Below are 12862 nucleotides of genomic sequence, written 5' to 3'. Positions count from 1 at the left end.
TCTATAGGGTGAATCACCACATTTGCACTGTAAGTTAAGTTTTGTAGGTGTGCCCACCCTGAAATTCACAAAAATGTCTCCTGCAGAGAGACTTACTTGTTCTTAAAACTATGCCAGACTTGCATTGTGAGTGTGAAAAAGCAGAATTATGAATGCAAATTCATATTTTTCTAAAAACAAAAGCTTTATAAATTAGGCCTGCTGGTAGATTTAACTGTGGCAGTCCTTTGGATGCTGCATTTGAAGATGTAGTTTAGTAGCGCTCTGCTGTCAACGTGATGGTCACAATTCATGCAGGGCTATCAAAGTGCTTAATGGCTTTCCAGTACAAAGTTACGAGATTCAACAAGGTGCATTTTGAGAGACTTTTGAAACTATACCAGTTGTTTGCTCTAGAGTGGTGTAAATATAATCTAGCTATCACAGCAGTTTTCTTTATTCTTTAAGGTAGACTTTTCTCAGAGATTGAAGTAATGATGACACTTTGGCACCTAGTGCAGCTGATTCTCTGCCAACAGGTGGCATTAACCTGAGCTGCCAAGATGTTCAGGTTTTCAGGAATCAGAATGCTGTATTCGGTGTTAGCTTTACATGTAATTTCCGAATCACTGGGCATGGCTGTTAAACTGAAAGCTAAATTAGGGCAAATCATTTCTAAATTTTCAATCAAAACAAAATTAAGAATCAAATTATAATGTGCTTCTAATAAGGCAGAAAGAAGTAACCCGTCACCAAACTCTAAATAAGACCCTAAGGGTTTAAGTCCCTACCTGAGGAAGAATTAGACATTTTAATGTCTTTGTGAATGCAGAGATGAAAAGTGATTTGATAAATGCCACCGGCCAGCAAACAACAAATTGCTAGTACTTTGGTAAAATTGTGCTCTATCGACTACAAGGTTGACGGTGATATAGTTGAATTTGATGTTGTGTTAGCTCAAGAGGTTGTGGTATAGTGCTTGACTGCCTTCTCTTTTTCAAGTGAATGAGATTCTCATCAACTGAACTAAACTTCTTTTGTGTTGTGTACCACAGAGCATCATAGCGGCATTGACAAGGGACCCGGTGTCACAAGAAGCCACATAAATATACACAAAACCTACATGTGCACATGTGTACATAATACCCTTCAGGTGAAGGACCCATATTTAGATAGCAACAGCTGACTAAACACTTATTGTAATGTGTTGATATAAATGTACCTTCGCAAAAAAGTAGGGAGTCACAGAGTACATTCCATCCTCCAATTCATGGTAGAGCATGGCTCTTTCAGAATGACCTATATGGCAGAAATAGGTGCACATAGTAAATGTACATTGAAACATATTTATGGCTGACTATATCACAGACAAAGTAGTATTTGCTTTGCTTTTGGTCAACCACAATAAAAAAAACTGCTGAAAAACTGTGTGCTCGTGCAGAAAATATAACATGATTTGTACCAAAAGATAACACTTCTAAGACTGAATACCAATAAAAGCTGCAGTACCTTTGAAGGCTCTGCTTTACACAAGACATTATTGGAGTAAACAGTGAAAGCCTTTATTTTAATGATAATATGCACAAGCATCTGTAATTTATTATGAATAATTCCACAACACTCTTTGGAGGCAAGAATCATTGACACTGCTGAGCATATTTTGATTTGGGATAGGACAATTAACATGGACTACGTCTGTGAGGTAGATAAAGAGATGGTCTAGCTTCCGATTCAATCAATCAGGAAGCCACATTACACATTACAATGTAACCATGAGAACTAAAATGAAACTGTGTTCCATTTGTACTTCTGAGATACTTTGTATGTTTTTATTTTTCAGCCACATAGAATCAACATGACATGAGCTAACGCACTTTTAAAACTAATCTAAAAACTATCCTATCAGTTTCAGTAATTTAAAATAAAGACAATTCTCCATAAGTAGGAAAAAACAACAATTGGGCATTATCTTGTCACATTTTGTGTGCTTCAAAGACAGAGGTCAAAGGTCAGGCTATATTGTCTGATAAATCGCTGCTTCTTTTTTTAACATGGGGATTGGTGTTTTCTTTTCTGCAAAGTGAGAGGAGTTGTTAAGGAAGTAAACAATGTAGCACTCTTGCTGGGGGACATGGAGTGTGAAAGGAAAGGCTATAGGGTACCATTTTTGTAACACATAGGAAAATGTGAATACCTGTAAATGAATATTACTCCTATTTCAAGCATTTAGGAAAGCAAATATAAAGCACTTTTTGCAATTCTCAAGTGTGGAAATAAAGATTTTAATAGGAGCAAAACAAATCAAGGCACTTTTACTTGGTCATAAGCAATTGTTAAATATTAACAGAAACTTCACTTTAACAATTATCATGTGTGCTATATAGTTTTATCAGTAAAACGGTATGTCTGTTCAAATTTAGTGGCCATTTCAAAGGACAATGGGCTGTTTGTAAATGACAATGCGCTATCACACAATGCTTTGGCACAGTGTGCTCCACAATGAACTAACAGCTACATACTACAGGAAACATCCTAAACAACACTTTGAAAACAACACAGACATTTCCTACGCAAGAAGAACAATGCTTGCTGGAACAATGCATGCCTTTTTCTCTGCCTTAACAACGCATGTGCTAAACTAGGCATATGCGTAGTTAAGGCAGAAAAAAAGGCAGAGAGCTCAGGAGACAATGGGCTGAGGCATGTGGGGCTGGGGGAGGGTTGGGGGTACTTTTTAAGGTTGGGGTAGATTAAGGGCTTAGGGTGGGGGGTCAGACTATGATTTTTTTTTTTAGGAGCAGTTTGGGGAGTTTGGGGAAGTTTAATTCTTAGGGTTTAGGGTGGGTGGAGGAAGACTGTGTAGTTTATTTTTTAGGGCCAGGGGTAGGGGCTTGGGATTTTTATTTTTAGGGCTTAGGGTGGGGGGACGTGTTAGTTTATTTTTTAGGGCACGGTTTAAGGAAGGGCGGGAGGCGAGGAGGAAGGTTCGGGAGAGGATGCAGTGAGGCAAGAGGGGTTGAATTTAGTGCTTGGGTCAGTGGGAGGCAGGGTGTAGTTTATATTTTGGGGCTTCGGGTGGGTGGGGGATCAGGTTAGTTTATTTATTAGGGATGGGGAAGGTTTATAGCTCAGGGCAGGTGGGGTGTCGGGGTAGTTTAGTTTTCAGGGTTGGAGTAGTTTTTATTTTAGGGCTGAGGGTGGGGTAGTTTAGTTATTAGGTGTGGGGGAAGGTTTTAGGACTCAGGGCGGATAGGGGGTGTCTCGGTAGTTTACCTAATTGGGGGTGTGGGTAGTTTTGGGCCTCAGGGCAGGTGGGGGGGTTGTATGACAGAACCACAAATGCAAGTTTCCAAATATGCGTTTACTAAGCATGCTGTTACAATGAAATTCTTTGTAAAGGCATGCATGGAAAATACTCGGTTGTGGTTCCGACAGCGTTGTTAAGGCATGCGTTGTTCTGGTATGTGTGGTTCAGTCATACACCCTTACAGCTCTCCTGATGAATACAGTTGCTACACTTAGTATGAAGCTAGGATTTTTCACAATCCCTATGATTTCAGTGATGTAACACTGATGTCCGCACCCCCACTCTCAAATTGTTCCAGTACCACTGGCACAAAGGTGCTGAACTATGTCCCTGAGTCCTATTCTAAAACAGACTCTTGCAAGTATTCTTAAGCAAGGCTCTGGGTGAACTATTCAGCATTTTTTTTTATTTCACCAAGCCCTTTCAACAGAGAATGTGCTTACTATACATAATTATACACAATCTTCCCACTTGTACATGCCTTTCATGCATGAATTTAAAAATATGGATGTACCTAATGATCAGAGCTGCCAATTTTGAATGTGACAAATTAGGTTCAAGTCCTAGCATTGAGTCTGGACAAACCAATTAATCTCTAATCCTTAAAATAAAATGAATTTGACCTTATGTAACATAATCTTGTGCTCATGTAAAGCGCTCCAATTCCCTTGGGCAGTGTTCACGCTGTGTAAAACTGCAATATACATAAATGGAGACACAAATGCACCACTGGGCCTCATTTTAACACAAAAGTGGATATGAGGCCTTACCCCATACTCTGCAGAACAAGTTTTTTTCAGATTTGCTAAAATCTCTGGTATCATCACAGAAGATTTTTCAGAAGCCTTGTGATCTTAAAACCTATGGCCCATATTTATACTTTTTTAGTACCATTGTATTTTGTAAGTTTGCGCCGATTTTGCGTCAAAAAACGACGCAAATGTGGCGCTAACAAAGTATAAATAAATATGGGCCTAGATGTCACAGGCTGCCACCCCACTCTGAAAAGTGTTCCAGATCCTTTATCTGTCACATTTATGGCATATCAATAGCTTGGCCACAGTCTGATGAAAACATAGTGAAAAGCGTTTTCAAGGTTGTGGTATATACAAACAATCGCTGTTAGAGGGAAGCATGATGCATTGTGACTAGTATGTTATTTTGGTAATTCACAGCATTTTGAAAGCATGTCTACTAACAAGGTATTTATACTTGTACTGAACAGCTCTAATGCATAAATAGACCACAATATGTGTAACAGTGAACAGATTAGCTTGAATACATTTAGCCAAGGTCAGAGTTCCAAATAATAGTATTATGATTTTAGCCATTTCAAAACAAGTTATGCTGAAAATATCATAATTGCTGGCTATGTAAAACCACTTAGTGTATGTTCATGGCTCAATGTTGACTTCCAACTGTCTTGTAAATCTGTGGAAATGGAAGACATGTGCACTAATCTGGTGACTGCACATGTTTCACGTTACTACACATGTTCAGTTTATGCCATTTTATGATAAAGCTGGATGCTCCAAAAAAATAAGATTATAGCTTCGAGTTGTTTGCTATCATTTGATGCTAAGGGCATATTACAACTGGAAGCTGTGACCAACCTGTCCAGCATGGATCAACACTTTATGATATTTGTATTTCAGTGGTTTTGTGGGTGACATATAAGATTTAGAAGAGGAGGATTTATCTAATCCAAATTGGGCCTCAGCACAAATATAGAAAGGTTACCTTTGGCTCATGCATGCCAGTTGAGTGAGCCCTGCTAGAAATTAGGGATCTTAATATACTAGTGCCAGATACAGAAACCATGAGCAAGCTCACTTTATGGTCTGTTACATCCAGTTTCATTACGTAACATTAAGATAAGTCAGGAAAATAATAAATGTAGTGTGGTGATAGTTAGTCTCATTTTCTCAATTAAATATGCCTGAGAAATTCTGGATCTAATATATGCTAAAGGACAAAAGTGTGAGACAATTAATCACTTAACAGTTATCTGTAATAACAAAGAGAAGAACATGTTCTATAAATATGTGTCTACTGATGAGAAAGTACATTCTTCACATGGCACCACACCCTTCAAACTCCAAGTAAACCACCTAGTATGTTAGTACTTATCTAAAGAAACTAGAGCAAGTGGCATAATGATGCCCATGTGCTGTCAATGTACAGAAAGACTTTCTTTTTAGAAAATATATTTTTCTAAAAGAACTTAATATTCATCCTTTCACCGAAAAAAAACAACCGTTTGCACAATCAATTTAGTGTGTTTCATTGTCTCATACTTACATTTTGCCACAACATCCAAAACAACTCCAAATGGTGGTATGGAACTTTTCATGAACAAGAGGGATATGGTGTCCTGAATGGACAGTTTGTTACCTCCTTGGCCGTAATATAAAAATCCTATTAATAATGACATAAAAAGTGCTTCAAATCCATGGATCAATAATGTTGCAAGATCTCTGAAGTCATTGGACACTTGCCGTCTAGAAAAAAAACATGTTATTTATTGTACAATTTCACTGTTACTGCTGCTACGTGTTTTTTGGTCATTGCATTAGTCTAGGGGAAACAGTGTTCTTTCTCAGAAAACAAAAATTCCTTTCAGCATAATTGGGGCATGATCGCAAATTTTAGTCACAGATTTCTACCCACATATAAATAGACTCCAAACACCCCAATCCTCGTCTTTTCAGAGACGTTTGGCCAGCCACATAACCTCCTGCTCTCATCTAAGTGCATAAAACTAGAAAATAAACAAGTAAATAAGTATATCAAATGGGCATCAACACAGTGAAAATACAATGTTGATGCAATAAGACTCAATTGGTGAAAAGCTTTTTCAGTGCTCCTAGAAAATTGATTTATGACATTTTGTTATTTGCTTTTACTCAGATAACTGCTAAAACCATAGGCTAAACAGAGAAATTAACACCTTTGAGAGCCTACTAAGGTCTAGCTATAGGTTGGATCGAGCAGTATTCCCAAGTGCGACAGTACTATGGCCAATCTAGTTAATGGGTGCACGAACACCGGCTCAGTTTTTGAGGCAGTAATTCCAGTCAATAAAATCGAATGTGGGCAAAGGTTGCAGTCACCTGCGAAGCCGACCCAATCCCAGCCCATTCCTGTATGACGAAGGGGTTTTACCAATTGTCCCATGTCATATAACACCATCATCACCTCCTAACTTTCATCCTGCAACCCATCTAGGCTGCTACTCTCTTTTACCACCTGTTCATAGCAGATTGTAAATGGGAGTGGAATGGTCCCTGCCCCTGCAATCAGGTATATCCATTTGGATTGGGATGGGGTAATTATGGGTTACCATGGCTCTTCTCCAAACATTCATAATGCAGAGTTTAAGATGTAACATTTCTGGCTGGAATCAGTAATTCTGGTAATGGTATCTCTGCATCTAACATCGGGACAACCGTAATCGGGCCTTTTGTGTCCATCTGTTTGAGGGCTTTCAGGTTTAAGGGCAATTCAAGAACCAGTCCAATACTATCATTTTTTTTATTAAGCTTATTTGTAATTTCCCTACCATGTCCTATTCTTCATTTTCTATTCCCATTTTAGGCAATCAAAAGAAAGGCCCTACATTAATCAGTTTATTATCTCTTTATGATTCTTCCGAGGGTGTACACAATCTACTAGTTGCTATTTATGTGGCCCAACAACAGGATAACGACCAGCACTGAAAGGATGTAATGCAGCATTCGGGAAGACCAGGCATAGGATGGAAAGTAAGTGCTAAATAAAATGTAGGATAAGGTAAGAGTAAAATTCACTCTCTGTCACCAAAGGTAAATGCCTATTTCCATTCCAGCACACCTTGGTAAGTCATGAAGGGAACATCTGAAGCTTATCTTCCTTTTTTGGTACCTGGTGGACAGGAAGAGCCTGGTAATAAATTGAAAAGGCATTCTGATAGCAAAAGATGCACGGTCAGAAAAGGGAACTATTTGTCCATGAGGAACAAGGAAAATGACCAAATATTAAATATAAACTGTGGGAAAGCTGTACTACTAAACAAATTCAATATAATATTAGATGATAATGCTTAGGGAGCAGCACACACCAGATGATTAGAGACCATGTGTAATAAAAACAAAGAATTGACTCCTTGTGAGTCTGTAGTATGCAAACATGTAGTTGATTACAACGAGATTCCAAAAAAGAAAAACAATTGCAATACACATATGTTGGAAATGGCCCTCTCTACAGGATCAATCCCAAAACTTTTTGCCTTTTTCCCTCTACTTTTTGCTGAATTTGTTTTTGTAGGTCTTAGGACTTTGTGCACTTTTATCACTGCTAAACAGTGCTAATGTGTTTGTGCTCTCTCCCTAAAAAATGGTTTGATTTGTATATACCTAGTTGGCATATTTAATTTACTTACAAAACACTACACTTCTTGTGCCCAGGGCCTGAAAATTAAATGCTACTACTGAGCCTGCAGCACTGCTTGTGCCACCCACTTAAGTAGCACCATTAAACATGGCATAGGCCTGCCATTGCAGCCTTAATGTAGTGTTACACTATCATGCCGATTTGGCATTTAAAACGCCTTGCCAAGCCTTAAACTCCCCTTTTATTACAAATAGGTCACCCCTAAGGTAGGCCCTAGGTAGCCAGGGCAGGATGCTATGTAGCTAAAAAGGAGGACATGTGTTTTTACATTTTACATGTCCTGGTAGTGAAAAACTCTCAAATTAGTTTTTTCACTACTGAGCGGCCTACCCCTCTCGTAAGCTGACATCGGGGATTCCTTATTACATTTAATAGGCTGTAATTCGTAATCGAGAAGGTGTAGATATTTCATATTTAGTACCTATTGATTTATGATAATAAACCCTCTTTAATAGTATAGTGAGATTCATTGTTACAATTTTGAAAATGCCACTTTTAGAAAGCTGGCATTTTCCTGCTGTTATCCCTGTGTGCCTGCTGTCTGTCTCCAATAGACATCTGAGGTGGGTAACAGCTGGACCTTGTGCATTTGGTCTAGACAGCCACACACAAACAAGTTTAGGTGTGACTGATGGGCCATCAACATGCTGATGGGCCATCCTGGGCAGGATAGAAGAGAGGAGCTGGGCACAGCCTCACACTTACTCCTGAATAGGCTGTGTCCTGTCCCCACACAAGGGGTTGCAGACCCCACTGTAGTGAGTCTGGAGTCAGGGCAGGAAGAAGCACCTCTGTGCAGTTCAAGGACACTTCTTTGCAGTCACCCCCACTGCAAAGGCACAACTGGGTATAAGTAGTGGAATTCTGACCCTACCAACTCAGAACACTACTGGACCTGTGAAGAACTCTGCCAAGAGGAAGGACTGCTGTGCTGCTACAAGGAGTGGCACTCTGGACTGCTGGTCTGGAAGAACTGCTTTCCTGCTGTGCTGCCCTACGACCTGCTACCTTCTATATAACTGAGGAAGAACTGGACTCATTTCACTTGAACTCAGAGTGACTCCAACTGCATTTTTGGCTTGCTCCCTGTTCTAAATCTCAGGGATATCAAGGACTTCTCATCATCCTGCAACAGCACCTGGACCTTGCGTGCTGCACATTTTGGCCTGCCAAATGGTGCCAATCTGGTACTGGCCCCTTAAAAAGGGCTACAAAGAGCTGCATCTACCAGAATCTGTCCATTAACGCCATTGTGCCAATCAGAACCGGCTTATCTCCCTCAATGCCAACACATTGCTGTTGCCTTCAGAATTGTAGACACTGCATTGCAGACTGCACAACACATCGTCTCCAGCATCTGACACATCTCTGACTTTACCAAGCTCAGAGCTTATGCATTGCCCACATCCCAAGGATCAATGACAATACATCGCCTCCTCTGTTCCTTACATCCCGGCTTCAACGTTGACACACCCAAGAACCAAGGTACTTTTTCAGAGGGCCAAAGCTGGTACCTGTATCCAACCAGCACTCCATTGCAGTTAACCTGACCTTTTGGATTTACCCCGGTCTAATGTGACCAGATAGCCGCAGTTGGAGCTTTAAGTTTTTAAGCACTACAATTTCATTTCATCTTTGAAATTAAGTTCTACTTATTGGATTTTTGTCATTTTGGTCTTGTTTTGTTCATAATAATATAACATATGTTTCTAAATTGCTGTGGAGTCTGTTTGTGGTGTTTTCATTGTGTTGCCATTTGAAGTGGTGCACAAATACTTTACACATTGGCTCTTAATTTAAGCCTGCCTGCTCTGTGCCATGCTACCAGAGGGTCAGCACAGGTTAATTTAGGGTGTGGATCTGACTTACCCTACTAAGATTGTGGTTCCTGCTTGGACGGGATGCATACTTCTGCCCACCAGAAACCCAATTTCTGACACCATATGTGTTGGAAATCTGCCCTTTCTGCTGGGTCGCCCAAGATTTTTGCCTTTGCTGACCCCGTTTTTTGTTGGCTCTAGGACTTTGTACACTTTACTCCAGCTAACCAACGCTTGTGCCCCCCATGTCAAACATGCCACAATTGATATATATGCAATTGAGACATGTAATACATCCATAGTATACAGTACTACCTGTACCCAGGGCCAGTTAATGCTACTTGTGGGATGTGGCACTTATTGTACCACCCACTAAGGGAGCACTGTAAAATCATGTCTCCAAGCATACCCATGCAGCCTGGGTGTGCAGATTTGACATAGTAAAATAACATTTCACCTTCCTTTTTAATAATTATGCCACCCCTAAGATAGGCCCAAAATGCCCATATGGCAAGGTGCATGGAATTTAAAAAGCAAGACATTTATATATGTAATGTGTTGCATGTCCTCGCAGTGGAAAAAACCTCCAACGTTGATTTTCACTGTGGCTTTCCCATAGCTAACTCTGGTTTACACTATTACATTTAATAAATGCAAAAATTCGGTTTGGAAGTAGCTAGGATAATGGCCGAAGGGATAATTTTAGTATTAATTTAGAATCCAACTTGGTGGTCAAGTCACAGTTTATATTACTATCTTGGAAAGGGCACTTTTAGAAAGTTGTCATTTTCCTGCCAAAAAACAAAAGGCTTTTGTGCAAGTGTCCCATTTGTCATCTGACCCATGATGGCTCCAGTGTGGTAAGATATGTATTGCTCCCAGACAATGAATAAATGTCCCTGCAATGACGATCTGGACTTTTCTCTTGAGAGGCTGGCCTAGGAGGCTGTGCCTAACCCCAAACTGAGCTTCACTTGTCACTTGCAGTTGCAACTCACACCTAGGCCTGGCTCTCTATTCACGCTGACATCAAACCCAGTGGGGGGGGGGTAGAGGAACTAAACAGACCTTGTGTAGGAGGAGGACAAAGGCTTATCCTCCACAGGCTGGCACTGAACATAAAAGTGGACCCCAGAGACTTATCAGAGCACTCCAGGACCAGTGAATACTCAGATGAGGAACTGCCCTGCTGTCTGAAAATCCTGAAGGAAATCCTGAAGGAAGACTGGATGTGCTTGCTTTGAATTCAGGGCCTAGAAGTGGCTTCAAGGGTCAGTTGGCTTAGCTCCTGTTTGGGTCACAGCAATCGGTCAGAGTCCCTTTTCCTGCAAATGACCAGTACCAAGTGGACCTGCCCTCAACCCTGCTGCTGGCCTCTGTTGGAGTGAGCCCTATCCCCCACATGGTGCCTCTCAGGTCCTGGACCCTTGGCTGGTGTTAGAGTGTACACCTTCTGTCCCCAACCTACAAGAGGGAGGACTTAGGAACGTTTTGCCAAATTTCTGCCTGGAGACCCGAGGTATACCGGATCAACATTGAAAACACAGCTGTCAAATCGCCCGCTGGTCTCAGCTTGCTGGTTTGTGCTATTGAAGGAGTTCTGACTTTCAGAAAAGTTTCTAAGTCAGAACACAGATGGCTTCATTAAGACCAACATCAAACAGCAACCTGTCATTGTTGAAAGATTTCCTGGGCACAGTCTTTGGACTTTGCCAGCATCAGAGCTTTCTCGCCTTCATCAACAACTGCACCAGGAACCCGCTCGTCAACAACTTGTCATCCTCCCATTCCCTCAACTAACACTTCAATTTCTTACAATCTGTATCTGCCACTGCCCCATCAACAGCACTTTTAACTAATGGTCCTTTCCCTTTTAGCAATGCTTCTTTAACTCAGTAGCTAGCTGCAGGCTAACTCAAGGCTAAGTGTAAGGAAATGCCTCCTTGGCATGGTTGCCCCCTGACTTTTTGCCTTTGCTGATGCTATGTTTACAATTGAAAGTGTGCTGAGGCCTGCTAACCAGGCCCCAGCACCAGTGTTCTTTCCCTAACCTGTACTTTTGTATCCACAGTTGGCAGACCCTGGCATCCAGATAAGTCCCTTGTAACTGGTACTTCTAGTACCAAGGGCCCTGATGCCAAGGAAGGTCTCTAAGGGCTGCAGCATGTCTTATGCCACCCTGGAGACCTCTCACTCAGCACAGACACACTGCTTACCAGCTTGTGTGTGCTAGTGAGGACAAAACGAGTAAGTCGACATGGCACTCCCCTCAGGGTGCCATGCCAGCCTCTCACTGCCTATGCAGTATAGGTAAGACACCCCTCTAGCAGGCCTTACAGCCCTAAGGCAGGGTGCACTATACCATAGGTGAGGGTACCAGTGCATGAGCATGGTACCCCTACAGTGTCTAAACAAAACCTTAGACATTGTAAGTGCAGGGTAGCCATAAGAGTATATGGTCTGGGAGTCTGTCAAACACGAACTCCACAGCACCATAATGGCTACACTGAAAACTGGAAAGTTTGGTATCAAACTTCTCAGCACAATAAATGCACACTGATGCCAGTGTACATTTTATTGTAAAATACACCACAGAGGGCACCTTAGAGGTGCCCCCTGAAACTTAACCGACTATCTGTGTAGGCTGACTAGTTCCAGCAGCCTGCCACACTAGAGACATGTTGCTGGCCCCATGGGGAGAGTGCCTTTGTCACTCTGAGGCCAGTAACAAAGCATGCACTGGGTGGAGATGCTAACACCTCCCCCAGGCAGGAGCTGTAACACCTGGCGGTGAGCCTCAAAGGCTCACCCCTTTGTCACAGCCCAGCAGGGCACTCCAGCTTAGTGGAGTTGCCCGCCCCCTCCGGCCACGGCCCCCACTTTTGGCGGCAAGGCTGGAGGGAACAAAGAAAGCAACAAGGAGGAGTCACTGGCCAGTCAGGACAGCCCCTAAGGTGTCCTGAGCTGAGGTGACTCTGACTTTTAGAAATCCTCCATCTTGCAGATGGAGGATTCCCCCAATAGGGTTAGGATTGTGACCCCCTCCCCTTGGGAGGAGGCACAAAGAGGGTGTACCCACCCTCAGGGCTAGTAGCCATTGGCTACTAACCCCCCAGACCTAAACACGCCCTTAAATTTAGTATTTAAGGGCTACCCTGAACCCTAGAAAATTAGATTCCTGCAACTACAAGAAGAAGGACTGCCTAGCTGAAAAACCCCTGCAGAGGAAGACCAGAAGACGACAACTGCCTTGGCTCCAGAAACTCACCGGCCTGTCTCCTGCCTTCCAAAGATCCTGCTCCAGCGACGCCTTCCAAAGGGACCA

The 12862-nt window shown here is 41.9% G+C and overlaps 1 protein-coding gene across 1 annotated transcript in view; it reads right to left on the bottom strand.

Moving 5' to 3' along the window:
• ABCG8 (ATP binding cassette subfamily G member 8) overlaps window positions 1-12862 on the bottom strand; it is a 238405-nt gene that overhangs the window by 39087 nt on the left and 186456 nt on the right. The window contains exons 9-10 of the mRNA XM_069233997.1: window positions 5588-5787; window positions 1202-1278 (exon numbers count right to left, since the gene is read on the bottom strand). Of these exons, the coding sequence (XP_069090098.1) occupies window positions 1202-1278; window positions 5588-5787 (277 nt within the window). The remainder of the gene's footprint in view (window positions 1-1201; window positions 1279-5587; window positions 5788-12862) is intronic.

This window comes from Pleurodeles waltl, chromosome 5 (genome assembly GCF_031143425.1).
Source record: "Pleurodeles waltl isolate 20211129_DDA chromosome 5, aPleWal1.hap1.20221129, whole genome shotgun sequence".
In the NCBI taxonomy this organism is placed as follows: domain Eukaryota; kingdom Metazoa; phylum Chordata; class Amphibia; order Caudata; family Salamandridae; genus Pleurodeles; species Pleurodeles waltl.
The sequence above is the reverse complement of the archived record's forward strand: the minus strand, read 5'-3'. Positions and strand labels throughout refer to the sequence as shown.